General features: G+C 37.2%; 1 protein-coding gene across 5 annotated transcripts; it reads left to right on the forward strand.

The window, feature by feature from the left end:
• On the forward strand, positions 1–24431 carry NPY5R (neuropeptide Y receptor Y5). 5 transcript variants are annotated; one of them, XM_072621461.1, is made up of 5 exons: positions 1–511; positions 6692–6768; positions 8326–8429; positions 16341–16503; positions 21183–24431. In XM_072621461.1, exon 5 carries the CDS (start codon positions 21192–21194, stop codon positions 23466–23468), a length of 2277 nt encoding a protein of 758 aa, XP_072477562.1. In that variant the 5' UTR covers positions 1–511; positions 6692–6768; positions 8326–8429; positions 16341–16503; positions 21183–21191; the 3' UTR covers positions 23469–24431. The 5 variants fall into 5 exon arrangements, with proteins under 5 accessions (XP_072477562.1, XP_072477557.1, XP_072477558.1 ...); XM_072621456.1 differs by lacking the exon at positions 16341–16503 and having other exon boundaries at positions 29–511; XM_072621457.1 differs by lacking the exons at positions 1–511; positions 16341–16503 and having other exon boundaries at positions 6662–6768.
• Positions 24432–25098: the final 667 nt, after the last annotated feature.

Raw genomic sequence — 25098 nt, forward strand, 5'->3', positions numbered from 1 at the left:
GTAGCTTTCCAGGCTCTGAGAGTGAAGGGCTGGCTCTGTTATAAAAATCCTTCCAATTTTAGTGGTTCTCTAACACCAAGTTTCCACTTCTATCTTCAAATCAGAAAAAAAAAAAAAAAAGTTTCCGAGAGACATAGGACTCTTACAGCTTTGCATTGCTAAGACATCCTACTTATCTTTTTAAGTGCAGTTCATAATTAAACAACTCTCTGAGTTTCACAGCGTGTGTATATATTTTCAAAGACCAACTTAGTGTAGTGCAAAATCAGCCAGGTCCTTCCAAGGTAGAAAGGCTTGTGGTCCCAGTCCCGGACTCTGGATCTCTCTTAGGAGGACCAGCCTACCTAACTAACAGAGTTCATAAAGGCTCTTCAACAGAAGGTTCATAACCCCTGGGTGATGACCTTTCTTATCCAAAGCATCTCATGATATTCATTATTAACGCATGGAGGAACTTCAATTTGTGCTCACCTGGAAAAAGCTCCCATCCTTGATGTACTGAAGATTTTCAGTAAGTAAATCTTTTTATGTAGATAATGATGTGTATGCATGCATGGACATATATGTATGTGTTTTTCACAAGAATCTTTCTCAGATACAACAAATGCATTTTCAATTGGACAAATCTGTCATGTAGTAGAAAAATAGAATTATGAACAAGAACAGCAATAGTGTTATATATATGAGTATAAAAAATATAAATCTAGAGATAAAATAGGAACTTTAGAAATCCAGGCAAGGGTTAAACAGGTAAAAATTCCTAGCTACAGCCACAGAAGCCTTCATAGTTAATGAAAACACAGGGTACATTTGGGTACCCTTTAAGTTTTCTAAGCCCAGATGCTCCACTTTTACTTTTCCATTTAATTTTTCTTCTCAATTCATAGTCTCTGGATTTTTGAAGCAGTCTTACACCAAATTTCTATCATTAAAAGGCAAGCATGTTTCAATGGTAATTTTCAGCTCCAAGGTATAAGTTTCAAAGAAAGTAATTTACTTATTCATTAAAAATGTAACATTTTTATTATTTGTTGTCATTTCTGTAAATATTTGGGGTTCAAAAAGACAGTTTGATGATTATTTGACTTTCTAGATATTCCAATGTTGTTGAGAGGAACAGAAAACTCATTGCAGCACTGCTCTTATTCTGCCATTTCACTGAAAGTAAATTTCTAAATTCCATTGACAACTAAACAAAATGGATAAGTCTCTGATTCCTGTAGTATTAATGTTAGAGATTGGTTCTATCACTAAACTTTGGAAGCAATATAACTAGTACCAAAATGTGATTTTCTACGAATGAAATTCTGTGGTGGAAATGGAGATACTGATATAATAAACCAAAAAAATTATTAATGAGAAATTTAGTCTTTTGAAGTACTTTAGAATCCATTTTTCTTTCTCCATTGGCAATATTATCTTCAAGAGAAATTAGTCACCTAAGATTTCTCATTAGCCAAGTAATAATAATTCAATAATCGGATGCCGAAAACACAACATATCTATAACATGAGGTGGAATGGGAGAGTTAACACAAATAAAGGACTTTGAGCTCAGAAACAACAGGCTACTAAATAGATCCTCTCTTTCTAGAGCCAAATTATTCACTTCTTTAAAACTAAGGAAACATTCAGGTAAACCTTCCATCAGACTCTGGAACACCACAGGGTATAGCAACATACATTCTGGAGCTATATACTAAATAAAAACCTCTCCTGGTGCTTCTGTAAAGGGAAGGAAAAAACCTTAAAACCTCTGCATAAACCTATAGATCATTTCCTTTTGAAAGTTTATAAGAGTCTGACCACCAAACCTTGTAAAACAGAATTAGGCTGAATTAGGCCAAAGAAGTCATTGGTACCCTTAATTAAGAAGGGTTTTTTATTCCTTTTTCTATTAACTTCAGGTTCTACTGGTCTATCCTCTGTGAAAATTTCTTTTGCTGGCCATTTTTAAACTGAATCAGGATCTGCCTGAATGTCCTTTCTTGGGCAAGAATCTAACTAATTTTTATTTATCCTGACAATGGGCTTTGCCCCCTTTAATTGAAAGTTTGCCCCTGTACTCACAGCCATTATTTCTCCCTTCAACTTTTTTTTAATGTCTCAGTGATGGATCTCTGCAGCAGAAATGAAAGACTACAATAGTGTTGGACTTTGATACAGGAGCATGATTAGTCAAGGGACCTACACAGTAAAAAGCACACATGAAAAAGCTACTGATGACAGCTATATCAGTATACCTGAAGATGGTCAATGAGTCTCTCTAGACTGCTTTTGCGTGAATTGATTGTGTTGCTTCGGTCAAAAACTGCTTTGACTGACTTTCTAACTAACTTTATTTATAATGGTTAAACCGATCAGTTAGTTGATTCAAAATGATACACCAAGCACATCCATGCTCACATATTTAATCTTATGTACATGGGAGATCAAATAGTATTCACTGGTTTTATTTATAGTTGAAATGATGAAAGGAGGCTTTACTTTAACAAAATATATGGCTAAATATTTTAATATCTCACAACCATACATTTGATTATCCCCTATTCTCTTCTTTATGAGCCTGAATTAGAACTTTCAATTTTAGAATGGGTGGCAAAAGAAGACCCTGAGTTTTATTCAATAGCCTCAGCACATATTTTCTCTTTATCAAATATCTAGTCTAGCACTAGTCGCCTTGAAGAAGTCTCAACAGATATAGATATATAGATACTGTCTCCTAGGGTATCTATTTAAATAGTATGCAGAAACTAATCCTTGACTGGGGGATGGACAATCTTGTGTACTAATAGAATAAAGTCCCAAAAGGGACTAGATGTAGCATTGGGACAGACTAAAGTTAACCTCTCTCCAGTTATTTGACTTTGCTGCTTTTTTCTGTTTAAGGAAAATATCACTTAACCCTTCTTATTGAAGCAAAGCAGCAAAGAAAGTTACCTCTAGCTATCATGGAGATCTCACCTGTGGCTATATAACGGACTGGCCAGGGAGAAGCTTCCAAGGTAGTCACTTAAAATTTAGTGTTCAATGAAAAGAGGAAAGTAATAATAAAAACCTACATCTCTATAGCATTTTGCTACATTTGTAAAACATTATTTATACAATACTTAGCCTATCCCATATGATCCTTGCAACCACTTTGCAAGTACAAGTATTAACTCCATTTGAAAAAGCCTAGATTCTGAAAGGTCAGACAACTTAACTATCCAAGGGTATATCTTCTGACAAGAAAAAGTCAGATCCCATCCCAAAACTCATCTCTAGATTCCAATGCTCTGTTTATTGTAACAAACTACTTCTCCAAAAATGCAATATAATTTTGACTAGATAGTTTTTCAAAATCCCAGATTAATCTGACCTGTTTGCATTGCTTATTCAAGGACCTCGTTCTGAATGTCTTCACAGCAGTATTTTCTCCTGTGTTTATAATACAATATATCTCACATATATTTTCATTATTGTGGCTTTTGAGCTTCTCCATTTTTATGTTTCTCCTATTTCCCCCCATTACACTTGGAAACTCCTCAAACCCAGGGACCATGTTTTCTGTTTGTTTTTAATTAAGTGTACAACCTGCTGTAAAGTAAGAGAACTAAACCAGTTGATTTCCAAGGTCCCTTCCAGTTCTAAATATGTGATCTTAGCCTGATATGAGTAAACATATGTACTCAATATATTTCTGGAAGTGCAAATTGTTTTAAACAATATCAAGCTTTGGACTCTGACTTATCTTTTCAACAGTTCTTCTCTCTCTCTGACCAGGAATTTTTTTTTTAGTACTCTAATCAAAACTAAAAAAGGAAGAAAAAAGGTAAGAAAGGAAGGAAGAAAGAAAGAAAGAAAGAAAGAAAGGAAGGAAGGAAGGAAGGAAGGAAGGAAGGAAGGAAGAAGGAAAGAAAGAAAGAAAAAGGAAGGAAAAATTAATTATCTTGTCCCTTAAAATGGTTACTATTTTTAGGCTGGCAGAAATATTTAGACTTGCAAACAAATTTTTAAAATATGTGCAAATAGCAATCTTGAAAAACTAATGGGCTAAGAAAACTGATAAAAACATCTGAAAAATAGATGTTTTGATTGCTCAGTGGCAGGAATTTTTCAAGGCAATTTTGGATTTCATCTAAGAGAAATACCTTCCAAAAGCAGAGAAGGGGAGGAAAGGGGTAAAGCATAGAAATCAAAGCCAATAAGTAATTTTTTTCTTCATCAAACAACTAGTCTAGTGGCAATCCCAAACTCTAGAGAAGAAAGTATTACAATGATTCATCTTATATACATGGGCATATGTTGATATACTTTTGTATGAAATGTATAGGAAATACATGCATGTATCTTAACATATAGAGACATATGAGTAATATGATAATACAAGGCTTAATTACCTACATACAGATTATTCCTCTCCCCAATCTCTTTTATTGCACATGTATGTATATACATATATACCTATGTATATACATTGGTATATATTATGTAATATATACCAATAATGTGTCCTTTGGGGAGGGGATTGCAGAATGAAAATATTTGTAAATTGTATGTGGGAATCTTTAATGCTTTGTTTTTAAATTTTTATGGTGTTGTAAAAAGATTGACTAAGACTCACTTTTTCTGGGTTATTACTTTTTTGGGGAATATAATGCAACATATAGAGTGCCCAGTTAGATCCATAGAATTGACACTGAATTATTTAGAAAAATAATAATTCTAGGCACATAAGGGATTTTTTTTTTGGAGTTCTTTAAAAAATTCTATCCATTCCATAAAACTAGAGTAGTTGCCAATTTTAGAGGTTACATATATATGTTTATAAGATAGATTGCATATATAAGATAGGTTACATATATGTTTATAAGATAGATTGTTATGTCTCCTAGGAGTAAGTACAGCAAAATGTCTCATAAAAAACCATCTTTTGATTATGTATTGCATTGGCCTTTTCCTCACTTTTTAAAAATATTGAGGATATTTGGCAATAATAGAATTATTGGATAATGGTAGAAGTTTAATTTATATGCCTTTTAAAATACCCTTCATATTATGTGAATAGTTTGACTTTTTATCCCTTATTTTACATATTAGAAAACTCAGTCTAAGAAATTAACTAACTTTTTCAAGGTTATGAGGCTGGTAAGTGTTGAAGCTGGGATTGGAACTCATATTTCTATTATCCATTGCTCCTTTTCATTATTCTAGACTTTCCCTCCAGGAACAGTTCTTAGCCGACCAAATAATTTTCAGAGTACCATATTGTTCTGTCCAGTTTTGGTCACATAATCTCCCTAAACTAAGAGGGTCTTCTTTCTTTTTCTTCAAGTTGTGTTAAAATGCAATAAAATATTTGACAAAATTGTGGGCACTGTAACTCATAATTTTAATCCAGACATAGATTTTGAGTATATTTTCCTGAATAGCAATGTAAAAATACTGAGAATATTTTCTACTTTTCTTAAGGGTCCAAAGCTATCTTCAAAGGTAATAAGAGATCTTCCAAGTTAATTTTCCTATCTCGGGAGAAATCAGAACATCTGGAAAAGGGCTATCTACTTTTTTTTTTCTTGCAGGACAAACAAGATTCAACTTAATTTTCCAAATAAGAATTTTCTGAGCCTTGAGTGGACATAAAGGACAGAAAAAGTGAATAGTATTAGTTCTTAACTTTTTCTCTCATTTGAATTTTACTATATAAAACTTTTCCAAAATGAATTCTTCAAATGCCGAAGGTTTCCCTCAAGGAAACACAGGGGAAAAGCAAAGAAAAAAAGTTATTTGGCATGTTCTTGAAATTCACAAATTTTAAGTTTCTTTGAAAAAAAATTCTTAACAGTTTGATTCATTATATACAATAAACAAACTATACTATAGTGTCTATTTAAAGATTTAATTTGGAACCACAACTTAGATAATTTCAATTATTCAAAAGTATGTTTCTCTTTTGGGAAAAGTAGGTAAGTTAATTTATATTTTCATTATATTGACCTTTTCCTTTGAATGCTCTAATTAGCACAGAGTCGGGCATATACTAGGCACTTAATATTAATTGATTTGAATTGAATTAATTAATAACAGTTGCTTTATCTTGCAAGTTCATACCAACAAAATAAAAGTTGCATGAGAAAGGGGAATGTTAGCTTATAGATTTAATATTCTAATTTCTATGACAGAGAGTATTTTCTTTAGGTGATTATGATGAAATTGGGAAGTGAGTGGGATTAAAAAAATTTCAAATGGATGTTAAAGAGTGTTTGTTGCATATGAAGATATTTTAGAGCAGAAGAAGACATAAAGATTTCCAATTAGATTCCAGACCCCCCCCAAAAAAAAAATCTATGTGAAAGGGAAAGCAGTAGTATGCTGAGACCATGCATAGACAGGTTGCAAGCTGAATCCCCGGTCTAATCTAGTAAGAGTCTACCGGTGCTCTGTTTCTCTTTGAATATATTTCAAGCACTGATGCTGCAGATGGTTTTATCAATGCCAGCCCCCAAACCCCAATTCTCATTGCCAATTCTGATCTATGACTGTTAAGATTGTGGGAGACAGGGGGTTTAGTAGGAATAAAACTTTATAAAAGGGGGGGGGGGATGGGAGCGTCACTCAGAGATGTTTAAAAGTTCACTCCCACACTTTTGGTTTGATCAGATAGATACCAAATCATAAAGTTGGATTTTTCTGCGTGGTTTATCTAACAGGTCCCCACAGATGACCTGGGGAATGGTAACCACTTAACCAAGCAACAAGAGACTCCTTATGCTGCGACGACTCTTTGGTAAGAACGCGTAGCCGAAGCAGTTTATTTTGCCCCCAAACGTTTTGGACTTTGCATTTGTCCCCAGGGGACTTTTCTCTCGGGGTTGACAGCACGCCAGCAAGACCTCCCTACCGGAGGTTATAAACACTTGGCATATGCGTACGCTGCATAGCATGCTTTAAAACTAAAGTACCATATAGCATTCATCACTGAGTAAAAGCTAACGGGGAAAGCAACCCATCCTTTCTCATTGGAACTAAGGGTCTTCACACTCTGATGCCCGCTACTTGGGGGAGGGCAGCAAGTCACTTCAGTTCTCTGGCCTCAGTTTCCTGAAGTGTAGAATGAGGGATAGAAGAGAAGATCTCCGGTGTCCCTTCCAGCTAGAAATCCTATGGTCCCAGGATACCCACCCGAGACCCCTGTCCTCATTTTGCGCACTGACACACAGACGCACGTAAACATTATTCAAAGTTCCCGGACAAGTTCGGGCTCGCCGAAACAGCGAACCCTCACAGAGGAAAGAGTTTTCAAAGTCGGCGGACCCCTGCGAAACCCCCAGCTACAATTTTTGGTCCTTTTGCTTTGTGGAGGTTTTCCTATCCTGAAACTTGCACTTGGAAATAGTCCCGGCAAGCTTCCATCCCACCTTGGAGGCACTTTCTGCTGGACTACGCTAATGTGAGAGGTCTGCCAACAATTTGACAACAATCTGACCCCGGACCCTCATCAGAGCATGAATTATGCACCCCCGCACCCCATCTCAGTGTGTTCTAGCCGAGGCCCGGGCACTTAAATGAGAAAGCTGGGTCCCCCCATTGATGCGCTTTGAAAATTAAGAGAAAACATCTGAATCACGAGCGTTCGCTCTCGACGCCTGAAGGCAGTAGGGGATCCCGTCTTGGCCTGAGTAGTTGAGGGTATTCCATGCAGAATGTGGGGAGGCAGGGGGCGTGTGGGGGCACACAACATCACCCTACTGCAAGTGCCGCGAAAAGTTAGGTTAGCTACACTACCTGGTGCGGCGATTGAGAGTCAGGTGAGCACCTGAAGGGTTTGAACTCCCCTTGCCCAAAAGTACCCTGTGAACCCCCCGAGTGGGATAAGTGAACCATCAGCTCCTCCAAGAGCCCCAAGATTTAGGAGGAGGCTGCCGCTGCGGCTACAGCCGCAAGATGCTGGGATTTGGAAAGTGACTATTGCAAAGCGCCAGCTCCGCGGAGGGTCTCTGGGGGTCCCAGGCAGGGCAGCGAGATCGCGCCCGCAGAGACACCTTTCCAAATCGTGCGTCTCTCCCCTCCTCCTCCCTCCTCTCCTCCTCCCCCCCTCCCCTCTGCCTCCTCCTTCCCTCCTCCTGGTCCTCTCCTCCACTCCGCTTGTCCCTCCCCCCTCCCATCCTCCCTCTTCCCCCCTCCCTTCCTCCCCCTACTCTTTATCATCCCCTGCTCCTCGTCTTTCTCCCCACATCCTTCTCCCTCTCTTACCATCACCACCAATACCACTCCTCTCCTTCTTCCCCTTTCCCTTCCCCTTCCCCTCCCCTTCCACTACCTATTTCTCCGGCTTCTTTTCCAGCTGTCTCCGCTCCTGGAGAGCGCGGGAGCGAAGGCGCATTGGCCACGCTGGATCCCGTACCCGGGCAGCTGGAAGACCTCTCGAGCGGCTGGGGGCGCTTCGAGGTACAGTCTCCTGTGAGTCCCAACCAGCCAACAGGCAGGCAGGAGGCTGGGGAGATGGGCTCTGGGAAGGTGGTATAATTGGGAGTTCGGGACCACTGGGGGAGAAAGCAGGCACTGCAGCCAGGGGAAAAAACGGCTTTTGGTCGGGGAGGGGCAGAAGGAGCTCCCCACCCCTCTGCCGGTTCGGGAGCTGGTGTTTGGGCTCTGGAAGGAGGAAAGATCAGGATAGAAGGAGAACTGGGGGAAAAGAGGGATGCGACTGCCCGAGGCAAACGGGGAAAAAGCGAGAGACGGCTGGAGAAGTAACCAGTTCGCAGATCTCCCTGTATGGGAAGATCGCACCAGCCCTCAAACTCACCAATTGAGATAGCGGGGCGGGAGCGTCAGAGTTCCAAGAACATTATTAGCGCCGGTAGCAATTTTTCCGCAAGGAAGAAAGGGAGGGTTGACAGAAGTCGCCTCAGTGATAGCGGCCCCTCTTTGCAGTATAAATGCAAAATCCCAGTAAAAAAGGCCCAGGGGGGCATCAGCGGCAAGAGCGCTATCTGTAGAACCAGAAGATGGGGTGTTTTGTTTTGTTTTGTTTTTACCACCTCTGTGACCTTGGGCAAGTCATTTAACTTGAGGCTCAGTTTCCTTATCATAAAATAAACGGGTTGGACTGGATGACCCCTAAGATTCCGTCCAGCTCTTAATCCGATGACAGCCTGTATTTATTTAGCTGCCCCCCACCCTCCAGGATGACTCTGTCACATAAACTGAAAAAGCCATCCTATGCCCCTGTGCCAAGGCTCCAGGGTTTAGTCTCTAGTAGGTCCAGCTGAAAACCTGTCCAGCATCTGGATCAGGATAAGGAAGGGGCTTTCACAAGATGTCTGTCCTGCTTTACAAAGCAGCTGACAAGTGGGTCCACACGAATTCACAAGAAAATTGTGAAACAGGGAGGTAACTCGAACCAAAAACTTCAGAGCTTTTCAGCATTTCTTTAAATGGAATTAGGCAATAGCCTGTAAAAATAAGGCACACTGAAAGTAGTCCAAGGTCTTCCAGTAGAAAATGCTGCCGCCTCCAAATAAGATTGAAATGTCAAATATCATTTAAAATATGGAAGGATATACTGTTAGAAGTGGGGTGGGGGTAAAAGGGGAAGAGGAGGTGGTGACTGGTAATCCTAATTGTATAAAAATCTTTTCCAGTTTAAATGTCATCAGTTTTACCTTTTAAAAAATCTCGGCATAAGGATTTGGGGATTTCTGTATACAGATAAAGTAAAATGCTAATGTTTGGTGTTTTTATTAATAAGGGTAATTATCAGAAGGGAAATAATGAAGTATATTTTATTACTCTTGCATGTTTGACATTCTCTATGATAATAAATAATTATATCTAGCAAATAATTATCTTAATCACAGGAACCCACTTAATCAGAGTTTCTGAGTAAATTCAAGTCTGATTCTTTTCTGTGCTAACTTCTCTTGTGATATACTTGAAGCTTTTTCAGGTTCTGATCAGGAAAACCCCATTCATCTCAGTATCATATATATATTCATTCATAAATATTGAACTACAACTGTGGGAAGCCACAGTTTAAAGGTGATTTTAAAATATTTCTTTCACTTTCATTCATTCATCAACTATGTATTGATCTCTTCCTATGCCTGAGACTTTTTTTTTCTCCTCAATATCTAAAGATCTATGTAAACTGAGCAATGTTCTGGTACTAAGCTAGAATGTGAAGACTGTCGGAAGATTAAAATGATAGTGTCTGATTGTCTTGACTTTGTTTTCTCAGGCTGGTGATTGTGAATGTAGGGAATAAAAAGACATAAATGAGAAGGGAAATTGAAAATTGTATGTCAATATACATGAAGGTACTGGTATTTGTGACAAATAGCTGTTGAAGTGATATTTCATGTGTTTAAATCCCAAATTGTACAGAAAAGTTCATATATTCATCACAATATTTTAATTATCTATAAAATATCTGTATCATCATAGTTGTATTAATATATGGCAAAAATGCCCCCCACTCCAATAATTGTGACACTTCCTGGTGGTAATATAGCAGTAGGGAAGATTTTGTTTAAAAAAATTATCGGAATGACTTTTCCCTTGTTGATTTTCTAAGTTGTAATTTTCAGGAGGAAAAAGTCATGGGGTAAATTTAAAGGAAAATTTAAAATTAAAGGAAAAGCCTTTAGGTTTTTCTAAGTTAAAAGAGCAAATGAAAAACTTGTCTTTTCTATTATGATATGGTTTCCCTTGTTTAAAATGCCAACTTACAAGAAGAGGAACTTTACAATCACAAACTTTCATGAAAAGATTAATCAAAAAAATTCATGATAAAAACCTTATAAATTGAACAAAGTTCCTATTGAACAACACACAGACTTAAAAAATTATTTGGGTGGGGCTAATCAGGGAAGCCTTCCAGGAAGAGGTAAAATTGTTGAACATGTGATATTCTAGTTTCTCTATCTTTTGGGACAGATAATCCCAAGGATCTGAAGGATATGTCTTCCAAAACATGAAGGACTTGATATGAGCCTTTTCCAGTATTATAATTACTTCACCTAGAGCATTACAATGCAAATTAACGCAATTAATACAAAAATGTATTAAGCACCTACTGTGTTCAAGGTGCCAGCTATGTGTTCTGCACACAAAGATGAAATATAGCCCCTGCTCTCAAGGAGATGACAGTCTCTTAGGGGGTCATGAACACATACAAAAAGGTAATATAAAGTAAAATGTGAAGAGTGATTGGCAGGTCAATCAAAGAAAAAAGATAAACAAAGAACATGATATAAGAGTTTCCAAAAGTTCACGTCCAACAGGGGTAATCATGGAAGACTTGAGAAATGGAAAAAAAGATACTGACCGTGGGGTCAGGAGACTTGTTCCAGGCATTAGCTGTGTGACCCTGGATAAGTCATGTTAGCTCTTAGATCCTCAGTTTCCCTATCTTTAAAATGGAAATAATAACATATGAAATATCTAGCTCACAGATTTGAGAGGAAAGAGCTATGTAAAACCTGAAGCATTGTACAAGTGTGAGCTGTCGTTGTAAAGTTGCATACATTGTGCCAAATTAATCTTGGGTAAGCCATTTGATACTTTGTACCCCAGTCTCTTCATGTGTAAAATGAAGGAGTTTGGCTAGATTTTCTTTAACATTGCTTCTAGCTCTAGAGTCTATTATCTAGAATGAAAAGGATTGCTCATATGTATACATACATACATACATATATGTATGTATGTATATATATATCACTATATTATATTGATAAGGAAGCTATTAGTAACCTCAAAGAGAGCACTTGGTTCAGTAACTATCAAGCTATTGACTGTAATGAGTTAATAGAGCATGAAAAATCCCTGATTTTTACCGAGGAGTCATTTATAATTTGGAATAATCCAGTTTCATTTCCCATTATTAATTAAAAATTCCATGCACTAGTTGACATAAAAGGAATTGGTTTGGTTTAATAGTAATATTGATTTAATGTTAGCTCTCTTCAGTTGGCACCAGGGTTCTCAACCTGGCATTTAAGAAATTGTGTTTTTTTTTAATATTTTGGTAACTATATTTTAGTAGAATTTGTTATCTTTATAATCCTATGGATTTAATTGCATTTAAAAACATTCTGAGAAGTGGTCCATAGACTTCAATAAACTACTAAAGCAGACCAAAACTTTATCATGGGTTTCTTGCCCATATCTTACGGATTTAAAAAAATTTTTAAAAAAAATTTTAATTTAAGGAACTGAAACTGAGTTTGACAATGAACCCTTGATTGTGTATATATGTGTATGTAGATATATAGATATAGATGTGTGTACACACATACACACAATGCATTTGTTTTTATATTTCTTGAATTATTCCACAAGCATCTACTATGTGACAGGTATTGCATTAGTAAGTGGTCTTACAAATTAAAAACCGAGATGATCTCTTTGATTGATGAGTTTATATCCTATTAGGGCAGGTATTCATAAACTAGAGTCAGTGAACTTGGTTTTTAAAAATATTTTGGTAACTGTATTTCAATACGATTGATTTCCTTGTAATTTTATGTATTTAATTTTGTGCACTTAAAAATACTATTTGGAGAAGGGGCTCATAGGCTTCACCAGATGGACAAAGGAATACACATGTAGACACTGTACTACAGGGAAGTATTCACATTGTATAGTAATGGCCATGGGGGGGGGGGGTGCGATCAGGACATAATGCTCACTCTAATTCTTTAAGTATCTGATTTTGGAGGTGTGCGCCCTACCACCTCTGAGCAGATTGTCACTCCTCTAGACATTAGCAGGTGTTGCGAATTGTTGTGGCCTGAGAAATTCATCCCCCTATGTCCTTCCCGGTGATGAGCCTCTTCCAACTTTGCTAGGCTGGTCATTGGACAAGAGCCATACAGTCCTTTCCGTAGTGGAAACCTTTGAGGTTTAGTAGGATTTATGCTTTCCAGTTTGTGCTCTACTGGTATGATCTTTTGAAGTACATCACACATCCGGGCCACAATGAGGCCCTAGAACAGTACTTTAGTGGAGAATATTCCTCATTCCCAATTTTCTAGTATTCATCTTTAAAAGGAAATCTTAGAAAACCTCAAATAACATATGATGCTAGGATTTAGGGTAGGAAGGGACTACCTTCAATATTGGTGATTTGTCAAAGGTCATTCACCTAACAAGCAGCAAAACCAGGTTTCAAACCCAGGTTTTCTACTGATAAAAAAAAATTCAGTGCTCTTTTCTACACCATTGCAAACTGAAATAGAAGACAAGCTATTAAAATAATCATTTTAATATAAAATATATTATTCCAAATAAAAACTTGTATTGCATTCACTTGTACAAGGCACACCTAAGTTTTGAACCAGAAGTGGGTCCAAAATGGGGCAACATAACAGCCTACATTCACATAGCATTCCAGGGGTCACAAAACTCTTTCCTTAGAACCACCCTCTGAGATACATGGGTGGTGGTAATGAAGAGTTGGAAAGATGATTAAAGTAAATAATTCAGATAATGTACCTTTTAATGCTTTATATGCTTTAAAGCAACATGTGAAAGGTACCTAAAATCTGGTTTAGCCCCATAATTATGTTTCAGAAGATATATGACAGCATACTGGATCATACAGTTTATATTTGAAAATTTAAACTTATACCATTTGTTTAATAATTGTTTAATTTTCAATGTTAACATTTTGTTAATGCAGATTTTGAGGAATATAAAGCATTTCCCTTACAACAATTCTGTGATATAGATAGTGCAAGTATTATTATCCCTATTTTACAGATGTGGAAACTGAGGATCATAGAGGTAAGTGGCTTGTCATAGGTCACTCAGCTTATAGATGTCAAATTAGAATTTGTATCTACATCTTCATTCCTCAAAACACAAAGCTTTTTTTTTACTACACCATGCTAATACAAGGGAGGGGGAGGAGAGAAAGAAAGTTGAGTAGGATTGTCTTATATTTCTAAATTTTTAAAAAATAATCTGAATTTTGTAGTCATTTCAAAATAGCTATTGTCAGCCTAATTTGGGATGGCTGAGAAGCAACAATAACCATAGCTTTCATTTGTATAGTGCATTGTGGTTTTTAAAGCACACTGTTACACATTATCTCATTTGATCCTTTCAGAAATTCTGAGGCAGGCAGAAATGGCTGTTATTCATATTTTTTACAGGTGAAGAAACTGAGGTTCAGAGAGATTAACTATCAAAATTCAACAACTTGCAAGTGGTGCCCCTGAGACTACAGTCCAGGGCTTCTGGCTTGATAGGTTTTTATTTTTCAAGTCAATAAAACTAACATGCTTGCTTTTGCGTTTTGTGAAAAAAAAATTTATTTGATATATATATATAAACATATATGTATATCTATATCTATGCACATATACACACTATATATATGGACAGAGTTTCTCCATTTTTCTCCTCCATATATTAAAGCGATTGGAGCAAATAAGTTATATTCTATTATTCAAATTATTTCATTGAAAACAAAGACAGATGTATTGAAAGGCTTTTCCTGTAATAGAAAATAGCTATGTTTTACAAACTAGAGTAAAAAAAAAATAACTAGAATTCTTAACTATGAAGTTAACCATTTGAAGGGAGAGGATCCTAAGCTGGACTCTCTCCTGGACCACATTCATCAATGATAGTCTGTGCTTTAAGCCAAATTGTTATGATTACAGCCACCTTTCATTTTAATCTCCCTCCTCTACCTTAGTTATGGTGGCCATTAATGTTTCTGTGTCTGTATGAGAAACACCACTAAATCACACAACCCAAGCAGTCTATAAGTAACATCAGCAATTACAGAAATATTCACCCCACTTCTCTCTTGCTTGGCTTGGTACAAAAAAGATCACTATTGACTATTCTAGGTAATAGCTCATTTCTTTAGTGTTTTAAAAGCTAGGAAAATAGTATAAATTCATTCTATATAGTGAATTAAGAAAAGAAAAAAGGAGCAATAACCCTGTTAAAAGGAGAATTTAAGCAAAGATTGAATATCAAGCAGATCATAAATTAGTTCAAGTCCAGACTATCAGATGAATTTAGGAAATGAAGTTAAAATAGTATTCAATTCATTACTATTTATAAATTCATTGATGATCAATTAATTATGCTATCAAAAGAAACATAGAATGTTTAGAGTCTGAAAACACTTCAGATTAATAGCAAAGCAAAACACTTTTGAGATCATCTTATCCAGCTACATCATTTTATAGATGAGGAAACTGAGGCCCAGAGAGCTTAAGAGAACAGTGTGTCTAAGTTTGCAAAGTGAATTCAAGGGAGTCTACTTCAACAGAAGCAATCAATTTCTCATTTTATTCTTTTTATAGAAATAAATAACATCAGACACATGGGGGATTTAATGTTAAGTATAAACACGTTTAAAGTTGGTGTGCAGAATAAAGCCAGACCTAGTTGGTAAAAAAAAAAAAAAAGTACAGAAATAGGAATTATTCAATGAATTTGATTATATAATTTAAGATAAATATCCAGTTTTGTCTTTTGCATGACAAGGACTTGGGTTATCTTAAAACTCAAAAAAGTGAGAGTATTAATCTTTACACTAGATTAGACATATGTGGATAGAAATGTGCTTCCAAAAAATAAAATTTAAGAAATATTTAGTGTTTTAAGTTTATTTCGGCATGAGAATCAATCATACCTTTTTTTTTATACATTGAAGCAATGACAATGAGTCTAGGAGTTAATATGTCTCTGACCAGTGAGAAATTTACTTCAAGAAGGTAATTCATTATAGAATCAGTACATATAGTGTGATATCTATTACACTATTAGAAGTTTCCAAACTAACTTCTCCCAATATCCTTCTCTCCAAATGATTTCTCTTATGTTATATGTGGCAATTTTCCTGATTGCTATAGGGACTCAGACTAACTAGTTCCACACAGGCTCATCACAAGAATGCTGGTCATTGGGAAATGAATTCCTTGGCCACAAGTTGGCCCATGAAATTTTAAAAACATACAAAATAGTCTTTAGTCTGTGCAACCCACTTTTTATTCTGCAGTGATTATGGTAGAATAGTAGAGAAGGAAGAAAGAGTGCTCAGTTTTCACAGTTTTTAGACCCTTTACATAATTTAACTTTTGGTACTCTAATTGTGAAGTCTTTGTCTAAAACCCACGAGTTAATATACTATGGAGGAATTGAAACACTAATGTTGTCATTTTCACTATAAATAAAATCATGTGATGAAAAGAAATTTCAACTAAATGGAAGGATGATTTACAGGTTTTCCTTGGACAGGAAAATAAAGGAGTTGGTGGAGTTGGTTTCTTTGTGCACCACAGGCCATAAGCAACACCATTTCATGGGAAACTTGGTCGTCTTGCCTTGCAGTGCTCATGATGAGTGTAAACAAGAACACCGTGAAGATAATTGCATCTCCTGCACCAACATCTGTTGCAGAGGATGAAGAGGTAGAGAAATTCTATGAAGAGCTTGACAGGACCCTCCAAACCAAGTCACATATACCTTGATACTTGGTAAAGTCAGTGGGAAGGTAGGCACAGGGGAGGATGGTGGCAAAATAGGCTAGAAAATGTGGTTCAGGATTAGGAAACTGAAAAGCCCAGAGACTGCAAAACATGACAATAAAAATCAGCTACATGTGTGCAGTCAACCAGCAACCAATTGGAGTAAAGGTCACTATCCATGCCAAATTAAATTTTGGTTGGTGAAGGGATAAAAAGGATGAGAAGACAGTGCATGCAAATATAACAGCTCTAACCTGATCTATTCCAGAGTGTTTGACTCTGAAAACTAGGAAATGGATAGAGGTAAAAACATAGACTCTGATAATGACCGTTTCTTACAGAAGTTTAACCCATCTAACACAGTAACTACAATGAAGGACCCAAAATGCCCAGAAATTATCTGAGCCTCTTATTATCAGTGTGACCTTGGGTAAATTACCTAAACTTTCTGGATCTCAGTTTCCTCATTTATAAAATGAGTGAGTTGGACTATTTCAAGTCCCTTTTAATCTCTAAATCTATGATCCCCTTGTCTTTGCCAAGTGGAAAAACATGGTAGCCAAGGGCAATACCAGTTTAGCATACAGATTCATTTGTAAAACATTACAAGAAGGAAGGCCCAAGGTTATAAGGAGTATCACCTCGTAAAAAAAATGAAAAGCAGTGAAGAAGAAACCAAGATTGCAGAAAGCTGGTGATGAGTACCAGTTAAGACATCCAACTCCAGAGCATTTGTAGATGGAATGGGAAGGACAACACCATCTAGAAAATGGAACCAATTTATCAGTGTTTCCATAGTGACTTGTTATTATCAATGACAGTGAGGACACCACAAGGGAACTCTAAACACATCAGTACTCGAAGGACTATGTAAAGAAGTAGAAATGGTTCCTAAGAAGATGAATTCAGGAAGTGACTGGACCAGATTCAGGTCCTAATACAAATGAAATCTGTGCTGGAGGCAAAGAGTACTTGACTCAATTTTCAAGGTGTTGCATAGGATGAAAAAGAGCAAACCACTAAAAAGTATCCAACACAGGTAGTATTATTACCTCCTTTCCCCAAACAGTGGTCAGGAGCACATCAGCAGCTGATCCATATGCCTAATTTCTCATCTTTCTAAAATCCTTATGAGGATGAGCTCATAAAATTATAGAATCTCAGTTAGAAGAGGCCTCAGGGATGATCTAATCCCAGAGTTGTTAATCTGGGGTCCATGAAATTGTATTGTTAAATATAATGACATTTCAATATGATCTTTCTCTTTTGTAATCTTATACATTTTGTGCATTTACAAACATGATGCCGAAAGAAGTCCGTTGACTTCACCAGACTGTCAATGGGGTCCATGACACACGCTCAAAAAAGTTAAGAACCCCTGATCTGACCCAATCTATACCTGATTGAAAACCCCTTTGGAGCATCCCCAACAAATTATAGTTTGTAGATTTTCCTTCAAATTTGTATCAGGGAAACTCATTCCACTTTTGAATCACTCTGTCTGGAAATTTTTCCTTAGATCAAGCCTAATCCTTCCCCACTGACACTTCTACTCATTGCTCCTAGTTCTGTTCAGTGGGGTCAAGCAGATATACTTTTAATATCTCATGTATATGTTAACCTTTCAAATGTTAAAGATAGCCATTGGGACTATCTGGCCTTCCTTCCTCCCCACACCCTCAATTTTTTTTCTCCACCAGGTTAAACATCATAGGTGATTTCTGTTTATTATGAGAAATTACAGTATCAAGTTTTTACGTCTGTGTTCCATTCTCTGAATACTTTCCAGTTTTTAAATGTTCTTCCTATCAGAACCGTATACAATATTCCAGATGCAATACAAGCAGGTCACAACTGTTACCTCCCTATGCTCTCCTTAAGATTAGTTTTGACATTGCATTAGCTTTTTAGTCACCTTTTGTGCCCTATTGATGTATACAGAACTTTCAGTTCATGAAAACCCCAGATCTTGTCTTAGATGAATGAAAATGTTTATAGCATAACTCCCAGATGTTATACTTAGGAAGTTGAGTTCTTGAATGTAAGTGTAGACTTTGCATTCACCCATATGAAATTTCCTCTTTGGCCCAACAATCTAGCCTCTTACAATTTTTTGAACCTGATTATTATTCAGTGCAGTAATGAGATGCCCCAGCTTGGTGTCAATCTAAATACATATTGAAGGGATGCTTCAGAAAAAATATGAAATAGAAGCAGGCAGATTTTGCAGAGGATTAGTTACCACATTGTCTATCTTCATGGTCACACCTTTAGCTAAAATGTGACAAGATCACATTTTGTTTATTGTTTGTTGATCATTTTTTAAAAAAGCATTTGGCATAATAGTACAAAAACAGAAATTTTAAGCCTCTACTATAAGAGTATCTACTATGAATATGATAAAATCATGCAAGATTCCTTGGTAGATACAACTATAGATATAACTTTGTTTAATGATCCTCTAAAGAGCAATCTGAAGTGAGACATAAAATAGGAAGACTATATTGTGCTCCCTAAAGGTGTTCACTGTCATGGAGGATGCCTTGGAAAATCCAAATGGAAGAGGAATTACTTAAATGTGGTGAAGTCCACCAAATACTTCTGCCTGCAGGTAATGTTCTAACTGCAACAATTCACAGATGGCAGAGAAGGGCTATCTGTTCAAGAAAGAAAGAGAGAGGGATACAAGATAGATAGCCCAGGTGCTGTGCTGATACCCACAGATGGTTAAAAAGCTTACAAAAAAGTCTCTTACCTATTTTGGAGATTCTCTATGGAGGATTTCCAGGAGATCATAGACTTAGAGTTGGGAGAGCCTTTGAAAGTCTTTAAAAGTTCAACCCTCTCATGTTACAGATGAGGAAACTGAGGCCCAGAACAAGTAAGTGATTTACCCAAGGTACACAGGTAGTAAGTGGTAAAGCCAGATTTCGAACTCAGTTCCTCCAATCCAGTGCACCCAATGGACAAGAATCATACAGGATAAGAAGGCGTGGATAGGTTACCATCTTCACGATTGAAGGGAGTATCCACACTGATGAAACCCTGGATCCACTGAAGTTTGAAAGTAATGTGTGCAACACAGAAGTCTATGTCATTTGTTTATGGATATACCTATGCATCAGGGCCTAGGAGCGGAGACTTTATTGGACTAAGACTTCCGTTCTCTTTTTGGATGCATCACCGGCTTGCTTTATAACCTGAGCAAGGCCATTTACATTGGTAGACTCAGAAGTCTCTTCTTTTACAATGTTCTTGCTAGCTATATGTATCAAAATGTTATAAAAGGCAAATCACTCATCCATTTGTTTGTTCAATGTTTACTGAGTGACTTCAGTGTAAATAACGTGGAGAACCTTGGAGATGAACGCTAGCAAGGTGGTGGTGTTATAAAAAGAGAATTGTCCTTCTCCCTCTGACTCTCATTCACATTGGAATGATATGTTTTATGAAGTTTTAGTTCTCCACTTGTCAGGATTACTTATATGAACAATGTATACAAAAATCAAAAAATATATTTTAATAATGTACCATTATTAACTTAACTTGGAATCTTAAAAAAAGTATTGGAATCTCATATTGATGGTAATTTTGTATCCAGTTTTGTGATGGCCTGGTTTTCTTATACCAAGTTCAAATGAAAAGCATAGGAATACAGCTTAGGAATATGCAGAGTTTGTTAAAGGCCCACTAAGGCCTCAGATTTAACTTAGTAATCTTTTAACTGATTGAAATTGATATATAGACAACAAAAAGACTACTATATTACAAAACTATCGTTTATGGATCATACTAACACATGATGTGATTACAACAAATCAAGATGGATTGAGTAGACCAGTCATGGAATGGTTTTGCCATCTTGCAATCTGTTTTTCAGGCCTTATTACTGACATAGCCTAAATCTGATATTGTTTATGTTATTGGTATTTTTATGTGATTCCATCCATCCATCTACCCATCCATTCATCCATTTGTTGCACAAGACATTGTTGGGCACTGGGGGAAACAAAGATGAACAAGACTCTGTTCCTACCCTCAAAGTGCTTATATATTTTAGTAAGGGGTCGAAGACAAGCACATGAAAAAGCTATAATACAATGTAGAATGTGATCAATGTCATATAAGAAACACCAAGTGTTATGAGTTCAATGGAGAGAAAGATCATATCTGATTTGGGAGGATAACAGAAGGTTTCATGAATTCAGTGCAATAAACATTTGCCAAGCATCAATTGTGTGCAAGGAGGTGACATCTGAGTGAGGTCCTGATTTAAATAGATATTTGCTGATTTTCTATAAGTCAGTTTCTCTATCAGGGACCTATAAGTGTGGGTTCTGTTGACCATGGAACTATCTTAATGAGTTTCTGAAAAATCTCTTTTTGTATTACCTTCCTGCATATATGCACACACACATAGACTCAGAATCATTTCCTGTATAATTCAAAAGACAACAAAGTATCTTACAGTGTCACACATTAGAAAAGATGAAAGACTTGAACTTACTATAATTTTTCTTGGCATAGTAGTTCTACACTTAGAATGAGTTAAAAGTTGTCAGCGATTTTGCCTGCAAATTTAACAAAGCAATTGAAGGAGAACTGAACTAAAAAGTTTTGCTTCACTCTGTGGATTTAGATTTGTAGTCCCATAAGCTTTTATCTTGTCCACATTACTAATTAATATCTTTCTGGTTTTAAGCAGGGCTACGCCATGGATTTAGAACCCGAGGACTATGATAATCGAACTCTCACAAGTGAGAACGGCACCGAGATGGCCACGGCATCCTACGATCCTGATTGGGGTGGTGGTGATAATAAGACACGCATAGATGATGTACAGGTCTTTGTGATTGGGCTGTACTCGACCATAAGTTTGCTTGGTTTTATGGGAAACATGCTTATCCTTATGGCTCTTATGAAAAAATGCAAACAAAAGACGATTGTAAATTTCTTCATTGGAAACTTGGCCTTCTCTGATATCTTGGTCGTGCTATTTTGTTCACCTTTCACACTGTCTGCTCTCTTGCTAGATCAGTGGGTGCTCGGTGAACTCATGTGCCGTCTTATGCCTTTTCTCCAATGTACATCGGTGCTGGTTTCCACTTTAATCTTAATCTCAATTGCTATTGTCAGGTACCAAAGGATAAAATATCCCCTTTCCAAAAGCTTGAGCATCAGACAAGGCTGTTATTTAGTTGGCCTCTCTTGGGCCATTGGCTTTGTGATTTGTTCCCCTCTTCCCATCTTCTACAGGCTTGTAGAACCCAATGGGAATAATGGCACAAACACTACAGCCCCTAAGTATGTGTGTATTGAGGCATGGCCAAAGGAGTCATACAGAATTGCCTTTTCTCTGTGTTTGCTGGTGGTTCAGTACATACTGCCCTTGATTTGTCTGATTGTGAGTCATACTAGTGTTTGCCGGAGTATTACTTGCAAGATGTCTACTAGGGAGATGAAAAGGAGGCTTGAGGAGAAGGAGAAGAGGGAGAGGAAGGAGAAGAAGGAGAAGGAGAAGAAGGAGAAGAAGGAGAGGAAGGAGAGGGAGAAAAGGGAGAAGAAGGGGAAGAAGGATATGGTTGAGTCAATGGAGATGAAGGACATGAGAGAGACAGGAGAGATGATGGGCAGTGATATGAGAGAACGGAGTGACATGGAAGATGACTTCGATGATGACTTGGATGACATAGAAGACTTAGAAAGAACGATGGATGCAAATGAGATAATGGAATTAAGGCAACTGAAGAAAGAATTGAGAGAGAGAAGAGACAGAAGAGAGAGGATGGGTAGGAGAGGGAGGAGGAAAATAAGAGAACTGGAGAACATGGATGATGTTGAAGAAGTGATGGACTTAACTGAAATGATAGAAATGAGAGAGATTAGTACCCCAAGGAATGTGAGGAATATGAGAGACATGAGGAACCCGGAGGAGATAGAGGACATGATAGAAATGAGAGAGGTGAGAGACATGGAGGACATAGAGGACACGAATGAAACAATGGAAATGAGAGACATGGGGTACACCAGAGGCATGAGAGACATGAGGCACCCGAGAGACATGAGGAACCTGAGAGACATGAGGGACCCGAGAGACATGAGGGACCCAAGAGAGATGAGGGGCAGGAGAGACCCGAGAGAGATGAGGGGCATGAGAGACCCAAGAGAGATAAGGGGCATGAGAGACCCGAGGGATGAGATGAGAGACACCAAGGAAAGGAGAGGGAGGAGTTGGAAAAGGGGAAGAAGGGGAAAAAAGGGGATGAGGGAAATGGAGATTGAGGAGATTGAGGAGATTGAGGAGCTGGGTTCAATGTACGGGATGTATGAGATGGAGGAGATGGAGGAGATGAATGAGCTGAGTGAGCTGAGTGATCCAAACAATGGAGATGATGATTTGGATGACATGCAAGGCTACGCAGCCAAGAACAGTGGACACCATATTCAGCTCCCCAAGTTCCAAAGATGGAGCTACACATTAAGCCGAAAACACCGCAAGATGTACAACAAGAAGTCATGCGTCGTACCTGTTTTGCGCCATCCTCCTCCTCCTCCAGAAGTACCGCCCAAAGAGATCGAAGAAGAAGAAGAAGAAGAAGCAGAACCTGAGAGGTGTAAGCTGACCAATGCCAGTAAGATCATACCAGGAGTGCCCATCTGCTTTGTGATTAAACCTGAAGAAAAGCAATTAGAAGAGCCGGAAATGCTGACCATATCCCGCTCCATCTCGAGGATCAGAAAGAGATCTCGGCGAGTCGTCTATCGTTTAACCATACTTATAATTGTATTTGCTGTCAGCTGGATGCCACTGCATCTTTTCCATGTTGTTACTGATTTTAATGCTGGCCTTCTGTCTAATAGGCATTTTCGACTGGTGTACTGTATTTGTCATTTGCTTGGTATGTTGTCTTGTTGCCTTAATCCTGTGCTGTATGGGTTCCTTAACAATGGCATAAAAGCAGATTTGATGGCTCTTCTGCGCTGTGTTTAAAATCTGCTATGTTTAGAATCTGCCATTCTAAAGATTTAAAAAGGAACAAACAAAAGCTACGCTTCTCTAAAATATACATATATATATATATATTTATGGCTGCTTTACAACAAATATATTTTATTGCATGCAGATTTATTTATGCAGGAGAAAAAGAAGCTCTGGATATGAATTCATTGGTGCCTAATGAGTAAAAGATCATTTATTGACCCGCTATATAATATGACCATTTCATGTAGATATCATGTGACAGAATCATGAATGTCAATCAAACTGCAACTTCATTGTAAACTGTTGTCCTATCGTGTATGATTTCATCTGTATCTTACAAGCAGCTGAATATAGTCATCATCCCAGGACTTGGAGAAGAAAGAAAACCTGCAAAATATTTAATGGACAAAAAAAATGAATTAATTATTATTGTGATGTTTAAATAAGACTTCTTGTTTGTGTGTTTCTTGATGTAATAGCTAAAGATTGTGTGTGTTTTTGTGTCTACTCTGTGGAAATGCAGAAACTATTCAACTTTTGCCAGTTGAATCATAGCTAAATGAGAAGTCCATGCTTTAAGAGATGGTACATTGTACTGACCTTTAGGGGGCCGCTGTGGAAACTTCGTTGTAGAAATACTAAAAAGAAAACATGTTTTCCCCACTAGAGTTATGCTTTAAATGATGGTACATTGTACTGACAGTTAGGGGCCACTGTGGAAACTCCTAAAAGGAAAAAATGTTTCCCCCCTCCCCAGAATTATGCTTTAAGCAATGGTACATTTTATTGACAGTTAGGGGACACTGTGGAAACTAAATGGAAAAAAATGTTTTTCCTCCCTGGAATTATGTTTGTGTCAGATGGTTAATTTGACCTTATGTTCTGAAACAATGATGTTATAACCTAAAGATGGACTAAAACTCTTTGGCTAAACTTGTACAGAAATATTATATTAAATGTTACTGCAATGAAGGTCATGGTTTCATGTGTGCCTTTTATTCTCCAAAGTCTCAGGGCCTACTACAATTTCATACTGAGTCAAGTAGTTCAAAGCATTAAACAACTGATATTCAAAAATCAAAGGGATCAGGAACATACGTTAACTCAAGCATTTTTCTTCCTAAGCCAAGACATATAGAGTCATTGCTACACTTCATACTCTCTTTATGTTGTACATTGAAAAAGTAGATTTTCTTCTTGGGAACATGATATTAGGTTACTTTTTAAAGGCAAAAGAATTTCCTTTGGTCCATGTCATCCAGTGTCCCAGTCAATTTCACTGCTCTTTGAAACAGAGATTACATTGGTCACTTTCAGAGATCCCCAAAGCAGGTAATTTCATGAAGAATGCCAGATAAGTTTCACTAGATTGGTAAAATTCATTGATCCGGAGGTCTTAAATTTTTTTAATATCAGAAACTTATTTAACTTCCATAACTGACAACACGTAAAATTTTTAAATATCCAAATATTGATGAGAAGAGGGTAGTGGGGCTCTTAGATAACATTAGGAATACTCAGGTCTCCCTCTACTCCTTCCAGCCAAGTCAGCTAAACAGCTAAGGGAGGAATTTCTTTACATTTTTTGTTTAAAATAGATAATTAAACAAACCCAGTTATTCAAGGATTTCCATTTCCT

Source organism: Notamacropus eugenii, chromosome 6, assembly GCF_028372415.1.
Source record: "Notamacropus eugenii isolate mMacEug1 chromosome 6, mMacEug1.pri_v2, whole genome shotgun sequence".
Classification (NCBI taxonomy): Eukaryota; Metazoa; Chordata; class Mammalia; order Diprotodontia; family Macropodidae; genus Notamacropus; species Notamacropus eugenii.

What these genes read in the sequence shown, in the direction of transcription:
- NPY5R (XM_072621456.1), top strand. An exon ending in GCGGCTGGGGGCGCTTCGAG is followed by an intron (nt 8,430 to 21,182) that starts GTACAGTCTCCT and finishes GGTTTTAAGCAG; the next exon opens with GGCTACGCCATGGATTTAGA.